The sequence below is a fragment of the Balearica regulorum genome, chromosome 2 (genome assembly GCF_011004875.1).
Source record: "Balearica regulorum gibbericeps isolate bBalReg1 chromosome 2, bBalReg1.pri, whole genome shotgun sequence".
Classification (NCBI taxonomy): Eukaryota; Metazoa; Chordata; class Aves; order Gruiformes; family Gruidae; genus Balearica; species Balearica regulorum.
In genome coordinates, this window is record NC_046185.1 from 145,952,491 (window position 1) to 145,976,270 (window position 23,780).

Below are 23,780 nucleotides of genomic sequence, written 5' to 3' on the forward strand. Positions count from 1 at the left end.
TCTACATGAAAATCGTTAGTGACTGAGTTTATGCTACCTGATATAAAACAGGCTTAATGCAAGTACGAATGAAGTCCTCACTTGAAAACACAGGTTTTCACTGTAAAATAAAAAAACAAACAAAACAAACCTTACTTTCTACCCATGAAATTAATTATGCAGAACATTAAAAATAAAATAATAATAAAAAAGCAGGATCCCAAACTGATCATGACCTCCTCAAACAGATAATACTACTCTTTGACTGTGTGAAAAACACCTAAAATACAACTCTGCTATTCAAGTGTTGTTGTATGGCAAGAAGAAATTGGCTGCCACCCAAAGATTTTAAGTAAGAATTAAACAATTTGGACTGTATAAAAGATCCAATGTGTTTTTTGTTTCTCATAAAGGAAATAATCCAGGATGTGTAGCCATGAGAACTGGGATTGCAGCTGGATTATGGGATGTTCTTGACTGTGAGACAAAGCAAAAATATATCTGTAAGCAGTGGGCAAAGAGTGCAACAGCTCCACCTGTTCCAACCACCGCCACAGTCCCCACGTGCCCTGAAGGCTGGGTATCCAACAGCCATAGTAGTGCCTGTTTTAAAGTAAGTAAGTGCCTAAATAGTCAAAAAAAGAAGAAAGGTTTTGAACTGCTCGGTTTGGGGAAGGGGAAAAAAACCCCAACAAAACAAAACAAAAAAACCTAACCAAAACAAAAAAAAGAAGTGACATCTTCATTTTGCAATATCTGAGATTGGAATATAGCAACCCCCCCCCCCCCCCCCCAAATCCAAACATCTCAGGGAATTATCCATTAGAATGGAGAAACTAAGGAAGAAAGACGAGGTTGAAGGGACTGGACACAAGGGGAGGGAGAAGGACACGGGAAAGAAAATGCGGAAGTTTATGCCCCAGGGTTTGAATGAATTGGAAGAAGAGGAACATAAATATCAAGTCCCTAGAAAGACATAAAGAAAAGAGGAAAAAGAAGAAACAAGAAACAGCTTAACAATGTCAAACTGCTGTATTAAGCAGCAAAGCTTGGCCTTTAGTATGGCTCTCTATATCAGTTGTGGTCACTAGGTTGTGCAAAGACCCTGTATTCATCCGAGGTGTGTGAGAGTTCAGGGAACAAATTAGAGAAACAGTGAAGTGTATCCACAAGCAGCACAAAGCCTAAGGCTGGACCTTGCTAAGATAAGCACATCACCCCCCAAAATAACGCATAAGAAGCCAAATGAAAGGTTAATTAAACCAGTGTTTATGAAGGACATTTATGAGAGAGTTTATGATGCAAAGCTACAGATAACTCGTATTTGAAGTACACTCAGTTATGTCTGAGCAGGCATATAAAAGGACTTTGAACAAGAAATGGGGGTAATGTGCAAACATTGATTTGGGATCATGCAGAATAGAAATGTGCTAAGTAAGTGCGAGATGTTAATATTTCTTATCACTTTATTGAATTAATGAGCTCTCCTCTTTTTATTATGTTATTTTTTTAATTTCTTCAGCTCAGCTGGAATGCTATTTCCTTGGTCTCCTTTATTCCCAAATCATCATTTCTATCTTTGGTCAAACTTGTGCTTATTCTCTGTTACACTACCAAAATGTTAGACATCATATTGGAAATATAAAGTGAGAGTTGTAAACCATCATGAGGTCATTCTTTTGCCTGTATCTTCAGCCTCCTCCCAGGCCACCTTGCCTCTCCACCACAGTCACTCTTCTTTCCCTTCATCTGGAAGGTGGCCTGGGCCCTCCTCCAGGTAAAAGAAGTTAAAGGGAAATGAATTCCTTTCTAGGAATTCCTTCTTTGTCACCACTATGCTAACTACCTAGACAACTCTGGTGCAAAAATTTGATGAACAGTTAATGCTATTTCTCTTATGGACTTTTAATTGGCTTATATGAAACCTAATTTATGGGTGAACGAGACTACGATTCTTTATTTTATTATAACATATATGTTTTAAAGTAATTTCTCCGTAGTGTTTTTGCAGATCAAATATTAAAAAGAAATCATGGCTTGAAGCTCGAGAATTTTGTAGACAAATAGGAGGGGATCTGGTCACCATTAACAGTAAAGAGGAGATGCCATTACTAACAAGTGCAATGTAGTGAGTATCATCTGCTGTATATTTACCTCACCAGATTTAAGAGACATTTCATATGAACTATTATGAATGCACTTAGGTGATTTCTGAAATAAATGGATTTCTCAAAAGCCAAAAAAACTGTGATACTTTGAAATTTTATCTACTCATTAATTTTTTAACTGTTTCATGAAAAAAAGAGTTGTTTATATCTAGAAAATAAAAAACCCCAAACAAATGAGTATCATGATTACTAGGTATAATTTAGAAATACATTAAATTGTGGATGGTGGCATCTTTAATAGGGTAGAAAACATGACCAATACATTTACTTTTGACTTACCTTGAAGTAGTCAGTGCTGAGACCATTTTCCGAATCTGTGAAGGTCTTTCCTAAGAAAACAGAACATAGAGGAAATACTGGACCAATAACACTAATAAATCTGATAAGCCATTGCCACTGAGCCATAGAAATATTAGATATTCCTGTGAAGAACATATGCATCTGAATGTCCTTCACTAAAGGTAATATTACCAAAGGGTAATTATTACAACTACACTGCACTTTACAATGTGCTCTAGAAAGTTTAATGATGTGTTTCTGGATGTTTTTTGTGTTGATGTTTACACACTGCTCTGCCTTGTAATTTCTGTCAGTGCCACTCGCTGTAGCTTTCAAGAAGTTTGGCTCGGTATATTTTCCTTGAATCCAGATGAAGGATTTGCCTGGAGTGATGGGTCTCCAGTGAGTATTTTAATTTTTTATCAAATTTGTTCGCTTAAATTGTTTTGGGGTTTGTACATGTACTTTCTGTGGTTTTACTGTCATCCTCATCAAAGAAAACACTAATTCTGCAACTATTTACATGGCTGTTAACCTTTATTGTCATGAGTAAAATCATGGCAACACAACTGAATAATGGAAATCATCTGTATCTCATCAGGATCTATAGCTTTCTGCACAGCACTCCAACATATTTTCTTTTCCAAGAATATAATATGAACACATAATGTCAGAACATAAAAATTAGTCATACTGGATCTCGTATCCTGCCTCTGGCAGTGCTGAGAAGCATCTTAAGAGCTAATCAAATAGCAAGCATATTTCCCAGTATACTCCTGCATGCCCTAGTAAGTGATGGCTCTGGGTCTTTCAGAACTGGAGCTCAGATCTGTAATCTTAATGTATTTATTTCCATGAATTTATCCAGTCATCTCTCAAGCCCATGTAAGTATCCACAGATATGTGAAATGTTCGTGCAGGATTCCACTGTTTATTACCCTCCCTTTACTCCTGCTTGCTATTCCCTGTTATTTAACCCAAGCAAGGACCTTTCCTTTTATCCTGTCACACATTAGTTTCCATGACAGTTTTGGAAGGGATCTTACCAAGAACTTTTTGAAAATCCCAAGTAGGTTATATCAAATGGTTCTCCCATTTTGCATGTTAGTTTCTTCAGAGGTAACTCCACTAGGTTTGAAGGACACGACTTCCCTCCCAAAAGCCACACTCCCATCCTCATTAACCACAGGGAAGGGAAGATGTGAATACCGAATCCATGCACGATATGGTCACTGCCACCGGATGGCTGTTGGACAATGTAATCTTGAACCAGGTCACAGCTGATGAAAGGAAAACTTACCTTGTTTGCACATGATTAGCATGAGTGTAATGGGAGTGAAGTTCGTAGTTGGGTGAAGTTCGTTAGAAACAGTCCATTTGCCTGTTTCCACTCTGGCTGTGTCTAGGTCTTGAGGAGCAAACAACAGGAAAAGTCCTCCATGGCAAGACAACCTGATCTCCTGATCACTGACATCATTGCCCCACTGTACAAATTCTTATATCTATTGCTTTCTCTATATTTGCATCTCTTTTTAGTGAGAGGCAGAATCTTTCAGACAAAACCAGTTTGCATCTGTTTGCCAATGGAGAGTACAACTACTGAAGCAGATGGAAAGAGTAACAAAGCTGATTTCTTCTATAGGTTAGGTATACAAACTGGGACAATAGTCCAAGAAATTCAGGAGGACACAAGCTCTGTGGCGCACTCAACGGTGGGACTTATTCTAAACAATGGTTTCTTTCAGTCTGTGAGGTACAGCTTAACTGGGTTTGTCAGATAAAAAAAGGTAGGTTTATTCTCTTTAAGCAAGGAGCTTAAATAACTTTATAAGTAGTTGCTTTTTAATATAAGTTGCTGGAGAAAGACACAAAATTTTGAAGAACTACTTTTTCCAAATGGAGGTCAAGAGCATTGGCTAATATAATATAGGTGAGGATTTTTCAATGATAGATAATGAGAATAAAAAAATTTATTTCTTCATGTAAAATAGGATGTATAAGTAATCCATGTGTTTGTAAGGGTTTCATAGATTGCCAGCTTTTTGAATACTAAGAAGCTTTGCTTGTATTTTTGTAATGTAGGAAGTAGAGAGTTGTGAATTCCTTACAATACTGGTTTTTACACAAATACAGGTAAAGCTAAAACCCAAGTACAGTGTGTTTGCACACCAAAGATTTAGTGGTGCTCCAAGTTCTCCTTTAACATTATTCAGGATTCAGCTGCTTTTGGAAAAGCAATGGTTCAAAGCAGTGGCAATTCTTTTCCTATCAGAATCAGAAATAAATCACAGTCAGTATATATATTAATAGTTCCTTTTGCTTATGAATATTTGGGGCCGAGAAATTTTTTTTTGATAGAGCTAAAGTAAATTTAGTGGAAATTTTCTCCCTCCTGATAAGAAGACCCCTCTGGAGGATTGTGGAATGTCTACTGGTTGATCAGTAAAGGGGCTGTAAACCCAAAGTTTACAGTGTTTCAGATAAACCTGCAGTGGCTTAAAGACTGGAAGAGCAATTTTCCCTTACATTGTGCAGGAATGTGATTCAGTCAAAACCATGACTTTGTTGATGTGAAGCAGAGCTTATGATACAAAATTATAAGTAGATGACTATGCACATTGCGTAATGTGTAGCTGAAATGTGTGGTTAAGTCTGCTTTCTAGTCAATGGCAAAGGAGTGCAGAATCCTGCTCTATTCCTCACCCTGCTCCTTGCAGTCAGAAGCTACATCGTAAAACACGCTTCAGAGGTGTGTCACATCTTCTATTCCCTTATTTTGCAGGAGTGCCATTAAAATCTGAACCGCCCGACACATATGGTAGGTTTTTGTGTACATTTATTCACTTGTTCATTATTTTTTATCAAAACTATTATTCTAAAATGAGATTTGTGTTCTGCAGATACAGAATTTAAGGCTACCTTCTTTATCTTCCAGTGTATAAAACCACTGCCGATGGATGGGTCATATATGAAGATAAGCTCTACTACATCAGCAAAGAATCTGTATCCATGGAAAAAGCCCAAGAGTTTTGCAGGATGAATTCTGCAGACCTGGCTGTTGTTAACAGTAATAGTGAGAGAAGGTTCCTACAGAGAGCTCTAAAAGAAAAGGTAAGAATCATTATAAACAGACAGCCTAAGGTAGAAATGCTTTTGACAATCTGCTTGCCAAACTCGTCTCAGAAGTAGAGCCATCAGCATTTTCGCTAAGGAAAGCCACCTGAGATGAGATCTGTGAAATTCCCCCCAGAGTCACCCTTTGGTCCCAGGGAGTTTGGTCTCTCCTGCTCCGCGCCAACTGTGCTGAGGTGGTGACGCAGGCTGGTGGGAAGAGCGATGTGGGTAGGGGCTAGCTGTGCTGGCTTGGGAAGTAGCTGGTGTGAGAGGGAGACTTGACGTTGGCATGAGAGGGTGCTGCAGTCCTCGAGGGAGAATGAAAGATGTGTACCAGAGTCTGACCCCAGATCTGCTTGTCTCCTGCCCCATCCTAAGGGCACTCAGCACCACAGGACTCAGCTTTATCTGATGCTGCAGATAAAGACCTGGCTTCTGTGCCTCAGTGTGTAAACACATCGCTGTGCTTAACTGTGAGCATGTGCTTTACTGCTGTTGAATTCACTGACTGCTCTGTGAACCTAATCAATGGCACAACCATTTCTGCTTGTTTTACTCCAAAGTTTGTGGTCTGATCATTTATTTTTTAAAAATTATAATAGTATCTTTCTGTTTCAGGAGGGATTCTGGAGTGAGTCAAGAGGATACTTCATTGGTCTAAAAGTGAGTCTTGATAAAAGGTTTAGGTAAGTTAAGATGATCACTGCAGCTCTTAATGTGTAGAAACAAATACAGTATTTTATGTAGCTGGAGGTACTAAATGTGTTGTTTTCAAGGGCTGAAGGCAGTTCCACATAATGAGTACAAATCAGAACGGAATAATCCTAGAATATTCTAAAGTCCAATAGTATTTCAGAAACAGAGATAGGGAAAGAGCATGATTTCTTGCGTAAACACTTACCCAAAGGCTTGGCAGATGTACCCTCCATACATACGTTTTCAAGTTTCTTTAAAAGATTTGCCCCATAAATTGGAGTGATATTTTACTATGCTGGATTTTATGCCTATAAACACACACACATACTTAAAATATGCTTCATATAATAAAGTCTAGGTATCTTTGCTTTTTGGCTGTATATCATAGCTTCAGAGAGGTTCTCCAGAATTAGGAAGGTGTGGACAATGAGTAAAAAGTTGCTTCTGACAGAGATTTTTAAGGTAGCCTCTCCTGTTCCAGGAGAAAAGTCAGCAGAAGTTTACAGTACAGTAAAACTAACACACAAATAAGTATCTTTTACTTTAGTTTTGAGTTTAAAAGCATGATACTGACACTGCCTTCCTTCCCATCTGCTAGTTAGGACACACGTGAGAGGTGAAAGACCATGCTTCTAATCTTGACCCAAAACAGGTTTAGAGGAGATTTGAATTTAATCTTCTATTCTAATGCCACTATTGAGTGTCTGTAAATCACTGACTTTGGAAAGGGCAGATGAGTGGGGAGAGACAACTTGGCAGTGATCGAGTCAGTGCCTGATTCTAACCTCCTGATTTAGGACTCAAATTAGGGAGATAGGGCATTGCTTGGGTCCAAGGACATCTCCTTTAGATCAAGTGTATCAGCAGCAGCAAGAGATAGATGAGGGAGATGAACTTGTTTCCCACTTCAGCCTGAGCAACCTAAAATCTGAAGTATTAATTAAAATGCAGTGCCAACCTCTTCTTCCTTTGATGGCGATGTATTAAAATAAAAAGCGTGTAAGCATAAAGAAAAAATGTCAATTTTGATACTTCAGAAAAGCTGACAGAATGTCCATTAGTTTCCAGGCACAAGACTTAATAGAAATAACCTATGGAGATATTTCTCTTCAGGATAAAATCCACAGAACAGTATTTTTGTTCTTGTTTGCATCCATGAAAATATCAGGAATGCTCAGACTAAAAAGTATAATATTAACTAGGTGATAAAATGAAATCAGTTAAGATAAATAAAACTCTTCATATTCTTCTCTGTATTACACGTTATGGCTAACTGAAAATAGTTTCTGTTATTAATTGATGTCTGATCACTCCTGCCTGTTAACAGAAAACACACTTGGTGTTTTCTTTTTTTATTTTGCATGAATTTTTATTTTAAATGAATTTCTTCAAGTTAGAATAATTAGGTAAAGAGAGGAAAATCTGTAACAGTACTTCCAGTTTTAGCCAGTCCCCATTAATGCATATGGACCTCATTAAGGGTGACATGTTAATTAGGATTTTCATCTCACAATGCAAGTGTATTAATTGATAACTATTTGTGTATCTTTTCTTTAAGCTGGATAGATGGGACTCCAGTTACCTATGTGGCCTGGGCTCCTAATGAACCCAACTTTGCAAATAATGAGGAAAATTGTGTGGTAATGTTGTCAAAGCAAGGTAAGTAATGAGGCTGAACTCTTAGATTTTTCTTGTATCATCTGCTTAGATATAACTTTTGCTGTTAGCTGTCACACAGTCTTTTATGGCTGTCTTCTGCAATTCTGTTCCAGTGACAAGCCAACAAGATGCAGTAACTGGTATAACCACCAGTCATGGAAGAGTCTATGTCCTTAGAATGGGGAGATTTAATATGTAATTTAATGCAGATGTCTCTGGATTTGTAAGATTGATATTGCACCTTTTTACAGGGCTTTTCACTGCTTCTCTAAGTAAAAAGTTGAGTGAGCTCTGTCTTCACTCCTATGAACTTAAGAAAATGTTTATGACAGCTGCAGGAAGGTACAAACCAATGAGGAGAGAGACGAATGCATCTAATGACCTAAGATTGTCTTACATGCTTATAAGTACTCTTAAATGTAAATATCTTGCAAATTCTAGAGCTAATTTTTCCTCTTGGTTGTATTTCTGTAACTTAGCTAAGGCTAATAGGAATTCAGTAATATACGTATAAGGAAATCAATCTCTCAATTTATGTGTTATAAAGAATTCACTCAGCAATCCCACATGAAATTCTGCCTTTATATGAAGACACCAAGAACAAGATTCACTTTTCTAAACATAGGCATCTGGTCTGACTGAGAGGCATCCCTCCTTCTTCAGTTGTTGATCCAGAAAGGGGCAGCTATCCCACCAGTCCCTGCCATATCTACCAGCTCTGCATAGGTGGCTCAGCATTCTAACAGTGCTGAGCAGCTAAAGTCCATAAACAACTTCTGTTTGTAAAAAATAGTTGAGTGCATAAACGTAGTGCATGGCTGTCTTACTCACTTTTATGGTCTGAACAGTAGAGATTAGCCTCTTTCTAACTCAAAATAAGAAGTGATAAATTATTGTTACAAATACTATAACATCTTAACTTGCTTATTCAATCTAATTGTTTTTAGGCTTGTGGAATGATGTAAACTGTGGTTCCTCCAATAAATTTGTATGTGAAAAACATAACAGTTCTATTAATTCAACGTTTGCTTCTCCATTGCCTCCTGGAGGATGTCCAGAGAGTTGGGTTTTATTTAACAACAAGGTATGTCAACAAGTATCTTCAGTAAATTCTGTAAAGCAGTGGAACTGAAAAAAAAGAACTGCAAGAAATATGGGATTTTATGATTATAAAATAAATCTGGAGAATAATTATCCAGTCAGAACATACTGGCTGGTTGGCTGGGCTTTTCTGGAGGTGCCTAGAGATATTTAACTTTGCAGAGAAATACAGTAAAAGTAGATGTATGCTGAATAAATTTCAGAGAACATAGTTTGCACAGGCTTAAAATACAGTTACTGCTTAAGAAAATCTGTCTTGTCCTGTTTTACATATTTATTTTAGAAACTTAAATTTGTAGTGCTCAGTCTTGGAAAGAAAAAATGAAACCTTCAGGTGGAATGATTTAGAGAGAATGTATTTCAGCAATCCCTTTGGCTTGTACAGGGTTCCCAAATCTTTGAGATCAGAAAGATCATGCCAAACTACAATAGTTTTGAGTAGAGTTTTACATTCAGACATGATCTGGAAATTCTCATTGCTGTAACAAAAGAATTTGTACCAATTTGAGTTGAAGCTCCGTTTGCCAAAGGTTGTTTGGTCTACTTTGTACACACTGTGCTACTATTGCATCCTCAGAATGTGAGGTCAGTGTGTCCAAGGATATTTCATATGCTTTGGTGGGATGAACAGTTGTAACCACAGTCATTGGAAGCAGGACAAGGCACAGCAGAGATCATTCCCTGCAGCTGTGTCACCCAAAGCCACATTTTCTTGATTTTAAATGATCCCTCTGTTATTGCATGAAATAGGCAGATGAAAATGTGAAAAGGGATTATGTACTTGACATCATTACAACCAGTCCAGATGATACTAGGCTCTGACTCCTGGATTACACCTTGTGCAATGAGAGGGGCTAAATATCTGCCTGGGTAGACATACATACTTTCTACTCTTGAGCTCTGTCACCTATTCTAGCCCTGACTTCTTTTTTCTGGAGAAATGTGCATCCTATAGTAATTGATATTAGTCATGTACAATTCTCATCTTTGCTAGTTTGAATGAAGTGCTTGCTTTTTTTCCAGTGTTTCAAAATATTTGCTTCCAATATAACAAGAAAGCTCATGTGGCATGTTGCACGAGATGCTTGTTTCAATTTGGGAGGAAACCTGGCTAGCATACCAAATGAACAAGTGCAAGGTACATATATGGGGTCTATTGAAAGAAAAAAAAATATTAATCTCTCACTAAAGAAATTCCTATACTCTCCAAAATAAATTATGGGATTATCTGCAGAAAATTGCCTATTAGGAAGGTCAGTATTATCAGTCATTTTATCTCTGAAGTGTGAAACAATAGCTAAATTATTGCGTATAAGAAACAAATCGTGTGTTTCTAGTTCTTTCAGTTGCTCAGTTTTCATGAAACTTCCAGTCAGTTTTGAGTGTGGTTGCAGGGATCCCTCAAACTGTCAGACGTCTGTATTTTCTGTGTCTCTCACTGGCTGTATGATTTGCTGGAATACTACGTGTGTATACACAGTGGGAGACAGGACATATTCTAATTTGGTCTAGAGCTTTCTTTTTGGCTATTTTTTTCAACCTTAATGCTTGTGTAGCATATATTCCTACAGAAGCTTATCTAAACATTTAGTTAAAGGCAGATGGGCTCTGTAGTAGGAAAAGTCATCCTTTTAGTATGGCGCCAGTTCTGGGCTTGCGCACATTTTTCCTGTTTTGGGTAAGTCAAGATGAGCTTTCCTTAATGAGAAATCTTTGTCTCCCTCCAGCTTTCCTCCTCTATCATTTAAAGGATGCCACAGCTAATGTTTGGATTGGGATGAATGATATCAATGAAGAGCTCACATTTCTTTGGACAGATGGAAGCACCGTTTCCTATACCAATTGGGATAATGGTGCACCAGAACGGAAACAAAGCTACTTTGACTATTACGAATTCGAAAGCTTGACAGACATCACTGTGGAGGTACGGGAAATTTAAGTAACCTGTATATCTTAGGTAGCTAGATGATTTTCCTAAAAGTGAAGTTACAGCAGCAATAACAAGAGGCTGAAACAAGTCCTTTTGTAAGCAGAATGGGGCTTAGCAAATCACCTGAAAACGATCCCAAATACTCCAAAAATGTTTGGCAGAGGGACTTCTGAAGAAGCGGGACTTGTGCTTTCCACCTGACCTATTGCAAAATACCAGCTCTGTAAAACAAGCCCAGAGAGGCATATATTACATCAGTTCCCCCACAAGCTGCATTACCACAAACATTAAAGTTGCAACATCAAACATAGAAAAGCTATGATAAACCAAAATTTGGTTGTTGGTGCAACATTAATTTGTCTCTGTATATGTTCCATTACTGGCTAATGTGGTCCCACACTGCTTTACTAGTTTCTGATGGTACAAAGGGATATCTTCAATAAAAGGACTATTTCTCTGCTGAAATTCAATCCCTTTGCCAAAGGAGATAAACACGTAGTTTCTGAGGAAACGATAGGCAGCCAGTCACTGGAGATCTTTAACATCTACCATCAGTCAACTTGCTTATGAGTAAAACTTGTTTAAATCAGCATAAGAGAGAAACTTGGATGAAATGCTGAAAGACGGTCATGGCCTGTCTTGAAATCAGGGGAGCCATGAAGAAAATCTTGAAGCAATTAAACATAAGGAAGTAAAGGGAAAATTTTGTAGTTACTGAAGACATCGGATAGTGCTAACTTGATAATGACTACAAACAACTGGTAAAGAGTATCTGCTTTCTGCAAGATAGTGGTCTTCAGTTAAGATAAATCCAGACTAGTGCTTTTAATAACAGTTCTTATATTGTTTTTTCTCATTGACGGAAATGTTTTGAAGTAGTTCTACATAATTGTAAGTCAGAACTGCGAAGACATATTATAGGTACCCTAGTAATTTCTGTAGTCATTAAATGATTCTTAATAAAACTGGCAAGATTATTTTTTATAGACCTTTCTTTCAGACATAGACTGGTACCAGTAGAAGTTCAAATTTAAGGGGTCACTAATAAATACCATGTGAAGCTGTTTGGCAGAAACCTAGGAAATTTGAACTAATTACATAGGTGCTCAATGAGCTCCTCCCCTCTCCCCTCTCCCCTTTTCCCTCTCCCCTCTCTCCTCTCTGTCGGGCTTGCTCTAGCAGTATAGGAGCTCCAGATCACCACCACCTGATTGCCTTTTGTAATGGCTGTCTGTCTTCCCCTCTCCTGCAGACAGATTGTGTCTTCATCATGAAGTCAGATGGGAAATGGAGAGATGATAGCTGTGACAACGAGAGAGGTTATATATGTCAGATGAATTCACGTGAGTTCTGTTTAACTCAGTCTCCTAAATGGAAAAAATATCTCAGTTAGATAAGATGAATATATAAACCGATGTGATTTCTTTCAGCTTTGAGTCTCATTCTGAGTCTCTCAGGTTTTCAGAGCTCCACCAGTCTTAAGGCTGTAGTATTTTTAAAGTACAATTTGTTCCACGGAAATTGCTGGAGAGGAACCGCTATCTTAATTGGGGTTTTGTACCTAAATCATGACTAATACTAGAGACTAATAAATGGAAATGGAGTTCTTCTCAGTGAAATATGAGGCTTTTAGGCATCCTCTTTAAATGCAGTGTAAAACCATGCTCTTGCAGTGATCTCCCCATACTCCTGGCTGCCTCTGAACTTGTCTTAACATTTCTACTGAATGTCACATGATGCCTGTTAAAATCTACGCCTCTTGGCCGTGTCTTTGTTGTGGAAGAATATTGATTTAGTTTTTTTGCACCAAAATGAATAATGAATGTTGACTCTCCTGCTGTAGAACTGTAATTATGCAAATCCCTGCTGTCAAAAGATCTTTCGTTCATGTTTTACAACAAGTTTTTTGGGGGGGCTTTTTTATTTTGGTTTTGTTTGGGTTTTCTTTCTTTTTTTTTATTTTTTTTTTAATTAACAAATTATTCATGAACTTAAATAAATATTTTGACTTACTGTTAATACCGGACATTTCGGCCTATTTTTTCATGTAGTTTCCATGCTAGAGATGAGTGGTGTGTTGTAAATTCATGCATTCAGTTTTTCCTCCATAGTTACCATGCAGTCTGAAGTACCAACAACAAATCCATCCTCTGGCTTTGCCCATTATGGTGACAGTAGCTATTCAATCATCTCTTCTGAAATGCAATGGGAAGAGGCCAGAAAAAATTGTCAAGACAAATCTGCAGAACTTGCCAGCATTTTAGATGCCTACATCCATTCATTCCTGTGGATCCAGATGTTGAAATATGGAAAACCTGTATGGATTGGTCTTAACAGCAATATGGTAAGTGTTGTACAGATGAGAGGTACAGGTGCTTGATAAGCTCTCCTCCTCTTTATAGACCTGCAGGCTGCCCCGTTTATAACAGTGCTGAAACAACTGTACTCTGAGTGGCTTTACTGTGTATATGCAGATTTCTAGTGGTCCCTTAGAGTTACTCAAAGACTTTCATGCACCCGCTGGAGTGAACAGTCACAGAAAAAGTTAAGCAGGGAGCAAAAGATGAAAGTAGAAAGCTCTACAAATGGTAAAAGAAATAAAGGTGCAGACTGAGAGTCACAAGCCAGGATGCGCAGCCATTGTGAAGCAACTGGTAGCTATTCTGAATGTCTAACTCCCTGCTATATAGAGGGCTACTTATAACTATTATTATATTAATAAAAGTTATTATGAGTATTAGAGAGATATTTTAAGATTATTTTGACTGACTAATGTCATGTAATTTTTATTCACCAACTAGTTCCCGGTTTTAATTTAAATAAAGCAGAGCAGAGGGGACAAATTCTCTGTAATTGCTTCTCTTGATATGGGATTTACTGAATGACTTAAGATGGAATCAACTGAATTTCTTGCCAAGTTGTAGACATTTGTGTTATTTCAGAAAAACTCTTCCAAAAGCAATGCACTGTTGAACAGTGTATGTAGTTCTTGTGTAACTCAGAGCACCCATTGACATTGCCTAGAACATTACATGGTGTTTAAAAACCCAGACCAGCACAGGGCTTTTTTTTTTTTTTTTCTGAAAAGCTCAGATAGATGTAGGACACTATATTTATGTGTCAGAGCTTTTTATGTAAAAACCCCTCTTTTAACAGAGCTTCTTTTTTTTTTTCAGACTGGCAGCTATTACAAATGGACCGATAACTGGAAAACCAGGTACACAAAATGGGCAGCAGGGGAACCAAAGGAGAAAAATGCTTGTGTGTACCTAGATCTTGACGGTACTTGGAAAACAGCATCCTGCAATGAAAGATACTTTTCAGTTTGTAAGATGTCAGATGGTAAGCAGATGAATGTAATAATTTTAATGAAACATATATAATTTCATTAGTCTGCCTAACCCTAGAGATACTGCTCTGACTTGGGCTAAAACCCTCAGAGAGCTATGCTTCAGGATAACGTCTACCTCCCTGCAGAATTTGGAGGTCTGCTATGCATGATATATGAATTCAGGCACATGAAAGCCTCTTCTGCAAACCAATATGGCTGCACAGCTTTCACGGTGGTCATAACTGTTTTCCTAAGATGAAGCTCTATTTTCAAGGTATTTTGCTGTTTCTGAGATGTGAGCATAAATCACACTTGAGCTTGTGTGTAATATAAGTAAGTGCTGGGAATGTGCACTGACTGCAGCAACTGGTTCACACACACAGGTGTCACTGGGCCAAAATACAGGCAAGAGTTTCACTCCTATTCACTACTGCTAGAGCTAAAGCAGTTCTGATGTAGGTGTAAGAGCCTTAGGAATGTAAATGATACTTTAACTCTTTGTAGAGGTATGCAGAGGCATGTTTGCTTGTAGATTTTGTAGAATTGTGTCATTTTCCATCTTTGAGGTTTTAAGGCTACTAAATCTGTTCCTGATGTGAGATTCAAGATAGATTTTGCCACTTGAAGATAGCTTCCGAGTTAAACTTTTCAGCTGTACAACTGGTCTGCGCGTGCAGTGCAAGAACCGCAGACATAGAAGTGAATTGGAGTTGCACGCATGATCGGAAACAGAGACTAATTTGGCAGGGACATGCTCCACTGATGGCTCCTTCGTATAAAGTGACAACATACAGAAATTAGACAGCCATACAATATGGGACTCTGGTATCAATGATTCATTGGTTCTGAGAGAAATCCCACGCTATTTACACACATATCCTACCTCATAGGTGATTCATAATGCAATACCAATTTCATACCATCTGGCTTCTTTAGCTATAGCTCCTACTGACCCTGCTCAGCTGCCTGGAGAATGTCCCGAAGCAGCTGAACTCCGAGCTTGGATCCCTTACCACGGCCACTGCTACTACCTTGAAGCATCAGCTGGGACAAGTTGGGCGCTGGCCTCCCTTGAGTGTGCTAGGTTAGGTGAGAGCCTTCATTATCAACTGACAAGATTTGTATGAAACTTTATACAAAACTCACATAAAAATGTAAAAACATTGATTTTAATAAAAATCATTAGAAATACTTTACCTACCAAGCTATTCTAAATATGGCACAATGAAAATAAACTGACACAGGTGACTTTGTGCAGCCTTCTGTGCTCCCAGAGGCTGCAGCCTCTCCAGACGCTGAGCTCCCCATCAGCTCCTGGCTTCTGGGGCACCATCCTGGTGGCAGTGATGGGGGGCTACAGCCACTAAGCACCTCCAGGCCTCTGTCCTCCACAAGAAGCAATGGGGAAGCCAACAAAGTAGTATGCATAATACTTTCAAAAGCTATTATTTGTACAGACATGAAAGAGGAGGTCATTCCATAAGTTGCTCACGTAGGTTATGGTTATTTGCTTGCTAATGCCTTTCAGGTGCTACCTTGGTTTCAGTAGAAAACATGGATGAATCTGACTTTCTGATCCATACAATACAACCACTTGGAAATAAAGTAGGAGGATTCTGGATAGGACTTTACCAAAATGTGGATGGTAATGTCTTACTTTTAATATCTAATTGAAAAAAATGCTTTACTAATATGAGAAATTTGAGGATAACTCTATTTTTACCAAAAAATGATCTGGTCTTTTGCTGAAAAATTGGTTACTATTACATTTTTGAAGTCATTTGCTGAGATAAGGAGTTAAAATATCCATGAGATACATGTCGCTCTTTAGGCCAGTGGTTGTGGCTAGATAATGCTGCACTGGACTTTGTCAACTGGGAGGAGAAAGAGTTCAGTGAGGAGCATCACTGCGTTGAAATGACTGCACCATCTGGTTATTGGGACAATACTGATTGCTCTTCTGAAAAAGGATTTATCTGCAAAAAACCCAAAGGTAAGACTTAATGACTTAGCCCTTAGTGACAGAGCAGATCTGTTTACTAGTAGCTATTGCAGCCCTCCACCACAATGTCTGGAAGTAATTTTTGACAGTTTCATTTGGCACATCCCACTTTTCTAAACATTTGTAGTTGCCTGTTTCTGCAGACTGCGAGCTCTTCACATCACTATCTGCACTTGCATGGGAATATGGTAACACGATGTATGCACCTTAGGTTGAGAATGAACCGTTCAGAAAACTTTTGAATACCTAGCACACACATTGGTATGGCTTCTGTCAAACACTTGTGCAAACTTACAACTTTTCCGGGAACTAAGTATTGTAACAGTTATTATACCCTTGGCAAGGAGTAATTAATGTGAATAATCATAGAATCATGGAATGGTTTGGGTTGGAAGGGACCTCAAAGATCATCTAGTTCCAACCCCACTACCATGGGCAGGGACACCCTCCACTAGACCACGTTGCCCAAAGCCTCATCCAATCTGGCCTTGAACACTGCCAGGGAGGGGGCATCCACAACCTCTCTGGGCAACCTGTCTCACCACCCTCACAGTGAAGAATATCTTCCTAATATCTAACCTAAATCTACCTTCTTTCAGTTTAAAACCATTACCCCTTGTCCTATCACTACATCCCCTTGTAAAAAGTCCCTCTCCAGCTTTCCTGTAAGCCCCTTCAGGTACTGGAAGGCTGCTATAAGGTCTCCCTGGAGCCTTCTCTTCTCCAGGCTGAACAACCCCAACTCTCTCAACCTGACTTCATAGAAGAGGTGCTCCAGTCCTCTGATCATCTTTGTGGCCCTCTTCTGGACTCCCTCCAACAGCTCCATGTCCCTCTTGTACTGGGGCCCCCAGAGCTGGACACAGTACTCCAGGTGGGGTCTCATGAGAGCAGAGTAGAGTGGGAGAATCACCTCCCTCGACCTGGTGGCCACGCTTCTTTTGATGCAGCCCAGGACATGGTTGGCCTTCTGGGCTGCAAGCGTGCATTGCTGGTTCATGTTGAGCTTTTCTTCAACCAACAACCCCAAGTCCTTCTCCTCAGGGCTGCTCTCAATCCATTCTCTGCCCAGCCTGTAGTTGTGCTTGGGATAAAAACAACAACATCATAAAGCTTTCTCTTCAAGCTTGTTATACTCAAAAACTGTATTACTGCCCAATGTCAAAAACTGGCTTCATATTGTGCCTGATTCAACAACCTTTAAGTCAGTAATGCTTCAGGGATACAGATGTTTGTGATGCAATAATAATATAAGGAGTACTTCCCTATTAAATGAAAACTTCAAGTCAACACAGAAACTGTTTTATCAGCATTTCTGGAAAATTTTGCACCATACTGTATATGCCAGACTAATGTTTCAGAGGTAAAAAAACCACACATAGAATTGCCAAGTGGAGATGTAGAAGATTTAATTGTCTGAAAGGAAGCACTATCATTGCATTCCCTTAAGTTAGGTGTTAAAATCCATCTAACCTAAAAAAAATGGTAGGTTGCCATCTTTAAACCTCTGTACTTTTGTAGTAGCTGTGAGACCAAGTTTAATTTTCCAGCTTTTGCACTGTGCATTGTCCCCAGTGAATCATGGGGAACATCTCTGTCCTGTACTGAAAACCTCATTTCCGGTGTAAAACAGGTTTTAAGATTCCTTTGTTCGGATGAAAAGTTGAAAAGACGTGATTTCAATACTGAAGACATCACAAGACACAGTAGTTCTCAGAAAAATAATTGAAAATTTGGGGTTAGCTTTTAATAATTTTGCAAATGTAATCTTTAATTAAAAAAAACACAACTGCAATGTAACCAAGAAACAGTCACCTCCCATGCCCTGTTAATTTCCATGCTTAAATCATCACATCTATGGCAGCAAATCTGTTAATCTCCATCAAAGATTTACTGAGAAAATCCAAATTATATTCCATCCCATACAGTACTAAAATAAGGAAGCACTAAAATCCATCCATTGAATCATAAGATGCTCTGATACGTAACTATTTCCTGCCTTAGTAGGGAATACTGTTGCTTTGTAACTATTCATTTTATATTCTGCTCTGCTTCCATTGCGTTTTACATTTAGCATTTATGACTTCTCTTCTGAGTAGCAAGTATGTTTTCAAAGTGTAATGTAAAACAGCCAAGAGGAGAAATATTTTCTTGATAATTTAGGGAGTCTTGATTCAAAATATTTTTTCTTTGTTTATAAGAACATCCAATACGTTTAATGCTTCTTTTCTGAGTGTCAAACTTTTTTGCACTTCTTCAACAAAAAGAGATTTTATAAAGGTCTTTTCTTCTTCTCCTCGGTCTCTTTTTTATGCATAGGAAAATGGGAAGATTACAGCCTTGATTCAGAGGGCATTTTCTAGGGAAGACATTCAAGAATCTTAAACTTAATTGTAACAGCAGTATCCTGCTGGACATGCAGAGCTTGTGAAATTAATCTCCAGAGCTGTACATCTTGTTCTTAGTAAATTAAAATCAATATTTCAGGAAAAACACGAAAAGGTATTTTTGAGGGAACATAGAAAAGAGTCAGTATTTGAATGTTGGGAGATATAAAAACCATATGAAGATTTAAATCAATGAATATTATAGTTTGGTAATGTTAAATGGGAAGGTAAAACTTTAGTAACATATTTTTTGCCTCATTTATGTTGCTTGTTAGGACAGACATATGTTATAAACGCAATGGAATATTTCAGGGTATTTTGTCCTTGTATAATTTTAGCGAAACAGTCAAACTTATGAATTCTAATGAAATGCCATATTATTTCTCTCTGATATTCATTGAAGTTGAGCCAAGTGGGAGTCCTCTACAGCAAAAAGGTAAGAGCTTTCATAAGAAAATTAACAAAAATCTAAATACAAGAAGAACTTAAAATGGGTTTTCCCAAATCGTCCCCTTTTTGGGAACAAGTCCTGCTGACGGTTACTGGGGTGCAGGGTTATAAATCACTCGGAGTAATCCCACAGTGCCTTTTCTGTGCACACAAGCACTCACATGTTCTGTCCATGCATGTCCATGCCACTGGACTGCTGCAGGGCCAACCCTGAGCTCACCAGTGACCCAACTTGTGACTAACTTTGTGAATAGGCACAGAGAGCTTTAACTAGGCTGTTAAAACCTACATAGATGTATATGTAAATTTCTTTCATAGGTATTATTGTAAAAAATGTAACATAAAAATATTGTAAAACTAATTTCCAAATAAGTAGCATCCCATATCCATACCTAAAACATGCCTTTTCATTAAATTCTTGCAAACATCCACTGCATGCATTGTATAGGGCTGTAATACACATCCACTAAAACCACGTTAGCTTTAGCAACAGTGTCCTGGCTACTGATCAGCAACAATTCAGGGCTCATATTTACACCAAACAGTTTCCAAGTTCAGGCAGGAGAGAACATCTCCATGTTTTTCATGTGGTACATAGAATAAAAAATTACTAAGGTTTCTCACAGTTATATGCATTCATTTCAGGCAAGGAAAAGAATGAAGAGACTCACCCCCCTGTTCATGTCTCCGTTTGGCCACTCATTTTCTTGGCTGTTTTCACTCTTCTTGGAGCTGGCATGTCAGTCTATTTCTACAAGAGGAAAAGACAAAACCAACTATCAACAGATTCTGGCAATGAAACACTTCTAAAATGATGTGTTGGTGATTGAAGAATTGGTGAGAATGGGTCCTGTGGCATGTACCAAATCAGAGGAGTCAGTTACTTGCTGAAATTAAAGGATGTATTAGTGAGGATATCTGTAATTTTAAATTAAATCCCTTTTCTCTCTTTGCACTAGCAGACTCTTTTGTATCACGCATATTTTGCAAAATCAGAATTATGGATTGATGGTGCAGTTTTTAAATGGTCGAGATGTTCTCAAATGCCTTAGCGAAACCACTAGTAGTGTAAATAACTTGTCAAGAACAAATAAACATACTGAAAAAGGACTGTAAAAGTCAACTAGTGAGAATGAATGTTCAATAAAGTGTGATTACTATTTAGAAATGTATCCCCGTGACTTTGTGGACACTGCAAAGGACTCAGAAAAATAAAATCTGCCCAACTGTGTTGCAGTCGTGAATTCATTTTGCCCCACAAACTTCACTCTGTCAGACCAGCGCTTTTATTGTTCCTTATGGCTGTATCCTATTACCCTTATAAAATAATGCTTCATATATTTAGATAACTTTGGGACAGAAAACCTTGCTCTTTTTTTTTTTTTTTGGAGTGGAAAATACAGTTCATACCAGCAAAGGATATTAAGCTCAGGTGTAGGTTTTGGTCTTTTTTTTCAATCTGATCATATGACTGTTCACTGTAGTATGTTCACTAATGTGAATTAAAATTTTCTCAATCTTGAATTCTTTGTTCTTTTTGTTAATGCTTCAAAATAAATAAAGTTTTTATTAGTATGATTTTCAGCTTCAGACTTCCCTGTCAATCAAGTGAGAGGAAAGGGGAAGGGAGGTGCTCCTGTCTGCAAAATAACTCTTTTGTCAATAACAAGGAGGGCTTCTCTCCCTGTCGCTTTGAATTCAGCTTGTATAAGCACCAACTTGCCATTTTTAAATGCAAGAAAAAGGAACTGAAAACTAAGGAATGCAGCAGATGATACTGTACTAGGAATCTGCAAGAAGACCGAGTTTAAGATGTTAGAAAAGCAGTGGAAAGCAGTACAAAATAGCACGTAGGTGAGCTGCAAATATAATCTAGACACTAAACACTTTATGGGGAAAAGTGATTAGCAGGTAGCCCCAGCAAACAACCTGCCTTCCCCAGGCTGCACAGGGTCTGCTGAGCAAGCTAGAAAGTTAAAAGAAATACTAATAAAAATGAAAAGTAATGAAATTTCTTTTCAGGGCCCTGGACTCCTGTTTTCTTAGCTTAAATACAATCAAGAATTTAGCACAGTGGTGAGAACAGGTCATTACATGAATGAAATGCAATGCACAGGACACTGATCCCAAAAAGTTTCTAACCAGCATCAAGCAGGTTGGTCATGTGAAAGGGTCAGATCTGATGTGCTCAGTTCTTCTTTTAGCCTGCCCCAGTGTCTGCACTAATTTCCCACCATCACCCTGTAGCCTTGGGGAGCTGAATCCTCACAAGCATCCATTTAGACAAAAAGTGGACTAAAGCCCAGTTTGGACCAAAGCACGGCTGGCACTTGGGAAGGTAGAAGAGGAACCTAGGCAGGAATTGTGTCCTCCAGGTATTTTCCCTTGGTATCCACTCTGTTGAAGCCATTTCATTTTGTGATTTCAGATGTATCCTAAACATAGTTTCACTCAGAAAACTCAGCTTCTGTTTCTCTCCTACTGCATTTTTGGGTGCGGCACCACTCAGCTTGATGACTTTGGGCTACTCTTGCGAGCCTTGCTCACACTAAGCTCTCCCTGAATGTCATCTGCAAATAGAATAGTTATTATTAAACAATTTATTCAATTCCTATTTTTACTGAAATCCAGCCATTTTTTCCTGAAAATATTTTCTCTCTTAGCACTTTCTAACAGTCAACAATTTTAGCCAGTTCTTGCAATAGTTTTCCCCAGCAGTTTATAAATAAAAGCAAAGATAATTGCTCCTCATATGACATCTTCTGTTCAGCTTCTATTTATATCTCACTACTGACTATTTCACTTCTCGCTTTTTTCAATTTCATTATCACAAGTTTTCATTTCACCGATGTAAACAGACAGAAGGAACAGTAGGACTTCTCTGCATGTGAATATTTGCCAGCACAGCTTTGCAGCATAGTTGTAAAAGAATTGCAATGCCGATATAAGTCTTCAGATGAGCACTTTGCTCACAGATTAAAAGGAGCTTTTCCAATTTAGCATATGTTTTGCTTTGTCCCGGAACACCCTCATTAGGAATTTCTCAGATAGATGAACACACCCTTTTGCTTAACAAAAGTGTTCCAGGCAAAAGTTTCCCTCCTGTTACAGGGAAGCTTACTACTCGCCTATAGCACTAAACATCTTCATTTTCGGGTCTTCAACAAGTAGTTATAAACAGCCCAGATTCAAACTGTGATCAAAGCAAGCAGTGTAACAGTGCAGAAAAGAAGCAATTTTAGCCCTCAAAGTGAGCAATAATTCATAATGCACCAAATACTCAGATCCTGTAAAATTTGCTCTCTTTCTTTGGGATACATAGAGCTGTGACATTGTAGTGATGTACTGAACCACTGGAGGTTTGTCTCCCTTTGTTTCTGAGAAGTAAGGGTTAAAGAAGAGACCGAGTTCTTAACTGATGATATTTCACTGCAGGTTCCTTGCCACCAATTCTCAAGTTGCTTTTTAAGAGCTATGTCCCATGTGGCACCCCAGCAACTGACCCCTATATAATACTAGCAAAGTCCTGGAAAAAGACAAATGTCACCACCTCTAGTTACAAGGATGGAGACTTCAGCTTTTGGAAGCGACTCACTCTTCAAAGACAGCAGTGTTTGCAATGTGCACCCTAGTTAATTCAAAATGCCACGTGACAGGATATTTCCTTATTTAGACTACAAAGTTTTATCCATCAGCCCTTTGACATAGAGAAGGACCTGTTACTATCCTCACTCAGAAGGATTTTATACATGGTCAAACTTATAGTACAACTTTTGGTAGAGGAATGAAAAGCAAGTTACATTTGCAATGAGTTTCTCCAGGTTCCTAGTTTTTCTTTCCCTCGTGCGTGGTTCATTACAGTCACTGGGTAAGTTTCGTGTTAGTTTTGTGTTAAACTAGATATGAAAATGCTTTTCCTTGGGCAGCTTTACAGTTTTAATGCATAGACTGATTATTTTGTATTTGATATCAGATTTGATACATGATCTAAAGAGTATGTTGGGTATTATCCTGGCAGTTTTTGAATCACAGCATAAAGGAGGGGAGATGTAGGGATGCTGGAGGAAATGAAGGTAACAAGAGCAGGGTCTTTAAACTGGAATTTCTTTCTGTGGAGATATTAAATCAGATGGCACTGTGTGGGAGGGCAACAAGAGATGGGGAAGCATGGAGCTCTTTCCATTTACCCTCCCTGTCACACCCATGGTGCAGTGGTCAAAGGGACTTAGAGCCATGTTTTCGTTATATCCGTGCAAGTTTCTCTTTCTGCTCCAAGACGTGAAGTATGAGAAGTAAGAACTGGCTCCTCCCCTCCAGTCTGACCAAATTGGAAGAATAGTTCTAGTCTGAAGATGTGTATCACTGACTGGGTATAGCTGTAGAGAGAAACAGTAAAGCAGTAATGTATGTAGAACTGGGCAGATGAATGTATTTGTATGAATGTGAGATTGAGAGCATATATCAGAAATTTCAGGATAAAAGAATGCTCCTGTAATACTTTGGTAATTTAAAAAGATGAAGCATTGCTAACCTTAAATAATCTGAGCTGAGGGTGAATCTGGAAGACGTCTTCAAGTGCAGAAATGTGCAATTGAAATCTAAAATTTTTACTGTGCAAATATGTTCATGACAACCTGATCTGTATTCTCTCTGGTCAGCTATCTATTTTCTTTAAGCAATTACT

The 23,780-nt window shown here is 38.4% G+C and overlaps 2 protein-coding genes across 5 annotated transcripts in view; both read left to right on the plus strand.

The window, feature by feature from the left end:
- LOC104634225 (macrophage mannose receptor 1) overlaps positions 1 to 20,672 on the plus strand; it is a 33,024-nt gene extending 12,352 nt beyond the window's left edge. For both annotated transcript variants that reach the window (XM_075746300.1, XM_075746301.1), the window contains 19 exons: positions 393 to 592; positions 1,980 to 2,107; positions 2,741 to 2,828; positions 4,069 to 4,213; positions 5,209 to 5,244; positions 5,362 to 5,537; positions 6,159 to 6,226; positions 7,795 to 7,895; positions 8,843 to 8,979; positions 10,020 to 10,134; positions 10,724 to 10,920; positions 12,179 to 12,269; positions 13,038 to 13,270; positions 14,103 to 14,268; positions 15,194 to 15,346; positions 15,786 to 15,902; positions 16,089 to 16,250; positions 19,050 to 19,082; positions 19,742 to 20,672. In XM_075746300.1, coding sequence (XP_075602415.1) covers positions 393 to 592; positions 1,980 to 2,107; positions 2,741 to 2,828; positions 4,069 to 4,213; positions 5,209 to 5,244; positions 5,362 to 5,537; positions 6,159 to 6,226; positions 7,795 to 7,895; positions 8,843 to 8,979; positions 10,020 to 10,134; positions 10,724 to 10,920; positions 12,179 to 12,269; positions 13,038 to 13,270; positions 14,103 to 14,268; positions 15,194 to 15,346; positions 15,786 to 15,902; positions 16,089 to 16,250; positions 19,050 to 19,082; positions 19,742 to 19,911 — 2,516 coding nt within the window. In that variant the 3' untranslated portion in view covers positions 19,912 to 20,672. The remainder of the gene's footprint in view (positions 1 to 392; positions 593 to 1,979; positions 2,108 to 2,740; positions 2,829 to 4,068; positions 4,214 to 5,208; positions 5,245 to 5,361; positions 5,538 to 6,158; positions 6,227 to 7,794; positions 7,896 to 8,842; positions 8,980 to 10,019; positions 10,135 to 10,723; positions 10,921 to 12,178; positions 12,270 to 13,037; positions 13,271 to 14,102; positions 14,269 to 15,193; positions 15,347 to 15,785; positions 15,903 to 16,088; positions 16,251 to 19,049; positions 19,083 to 19,741) is intronic.
- Positions 20,673 to 22,793: 2,121 nt separating this feature from the next.
- LOC104639272 (macrophage mannose receptor 1) overlaps positions 22,794 to 23,780 on the plus strand; it is a 34,267-nt gene continuing 33,280 nt past the window's right edge. For 2 of the 3 annotated variants that reach the window (XM_075746303.1, XM_075746304.1), the window contains exon 1: positions 22,798 to 22,964. In XM_075746303.1, the coding sequence (XP_075602418.1) occupies positions 22,904 to 22,964 (61 nt within the window). In that variant the 5' untranslated portion in view covers positions 22,798 to 22,903. Of the gene's footprint in view, positions 22,965 to 23,780 lie in introns of all 3 variants that reach the window. The other variant, XM_075746302.1, reaches the window with a different exon arrangement.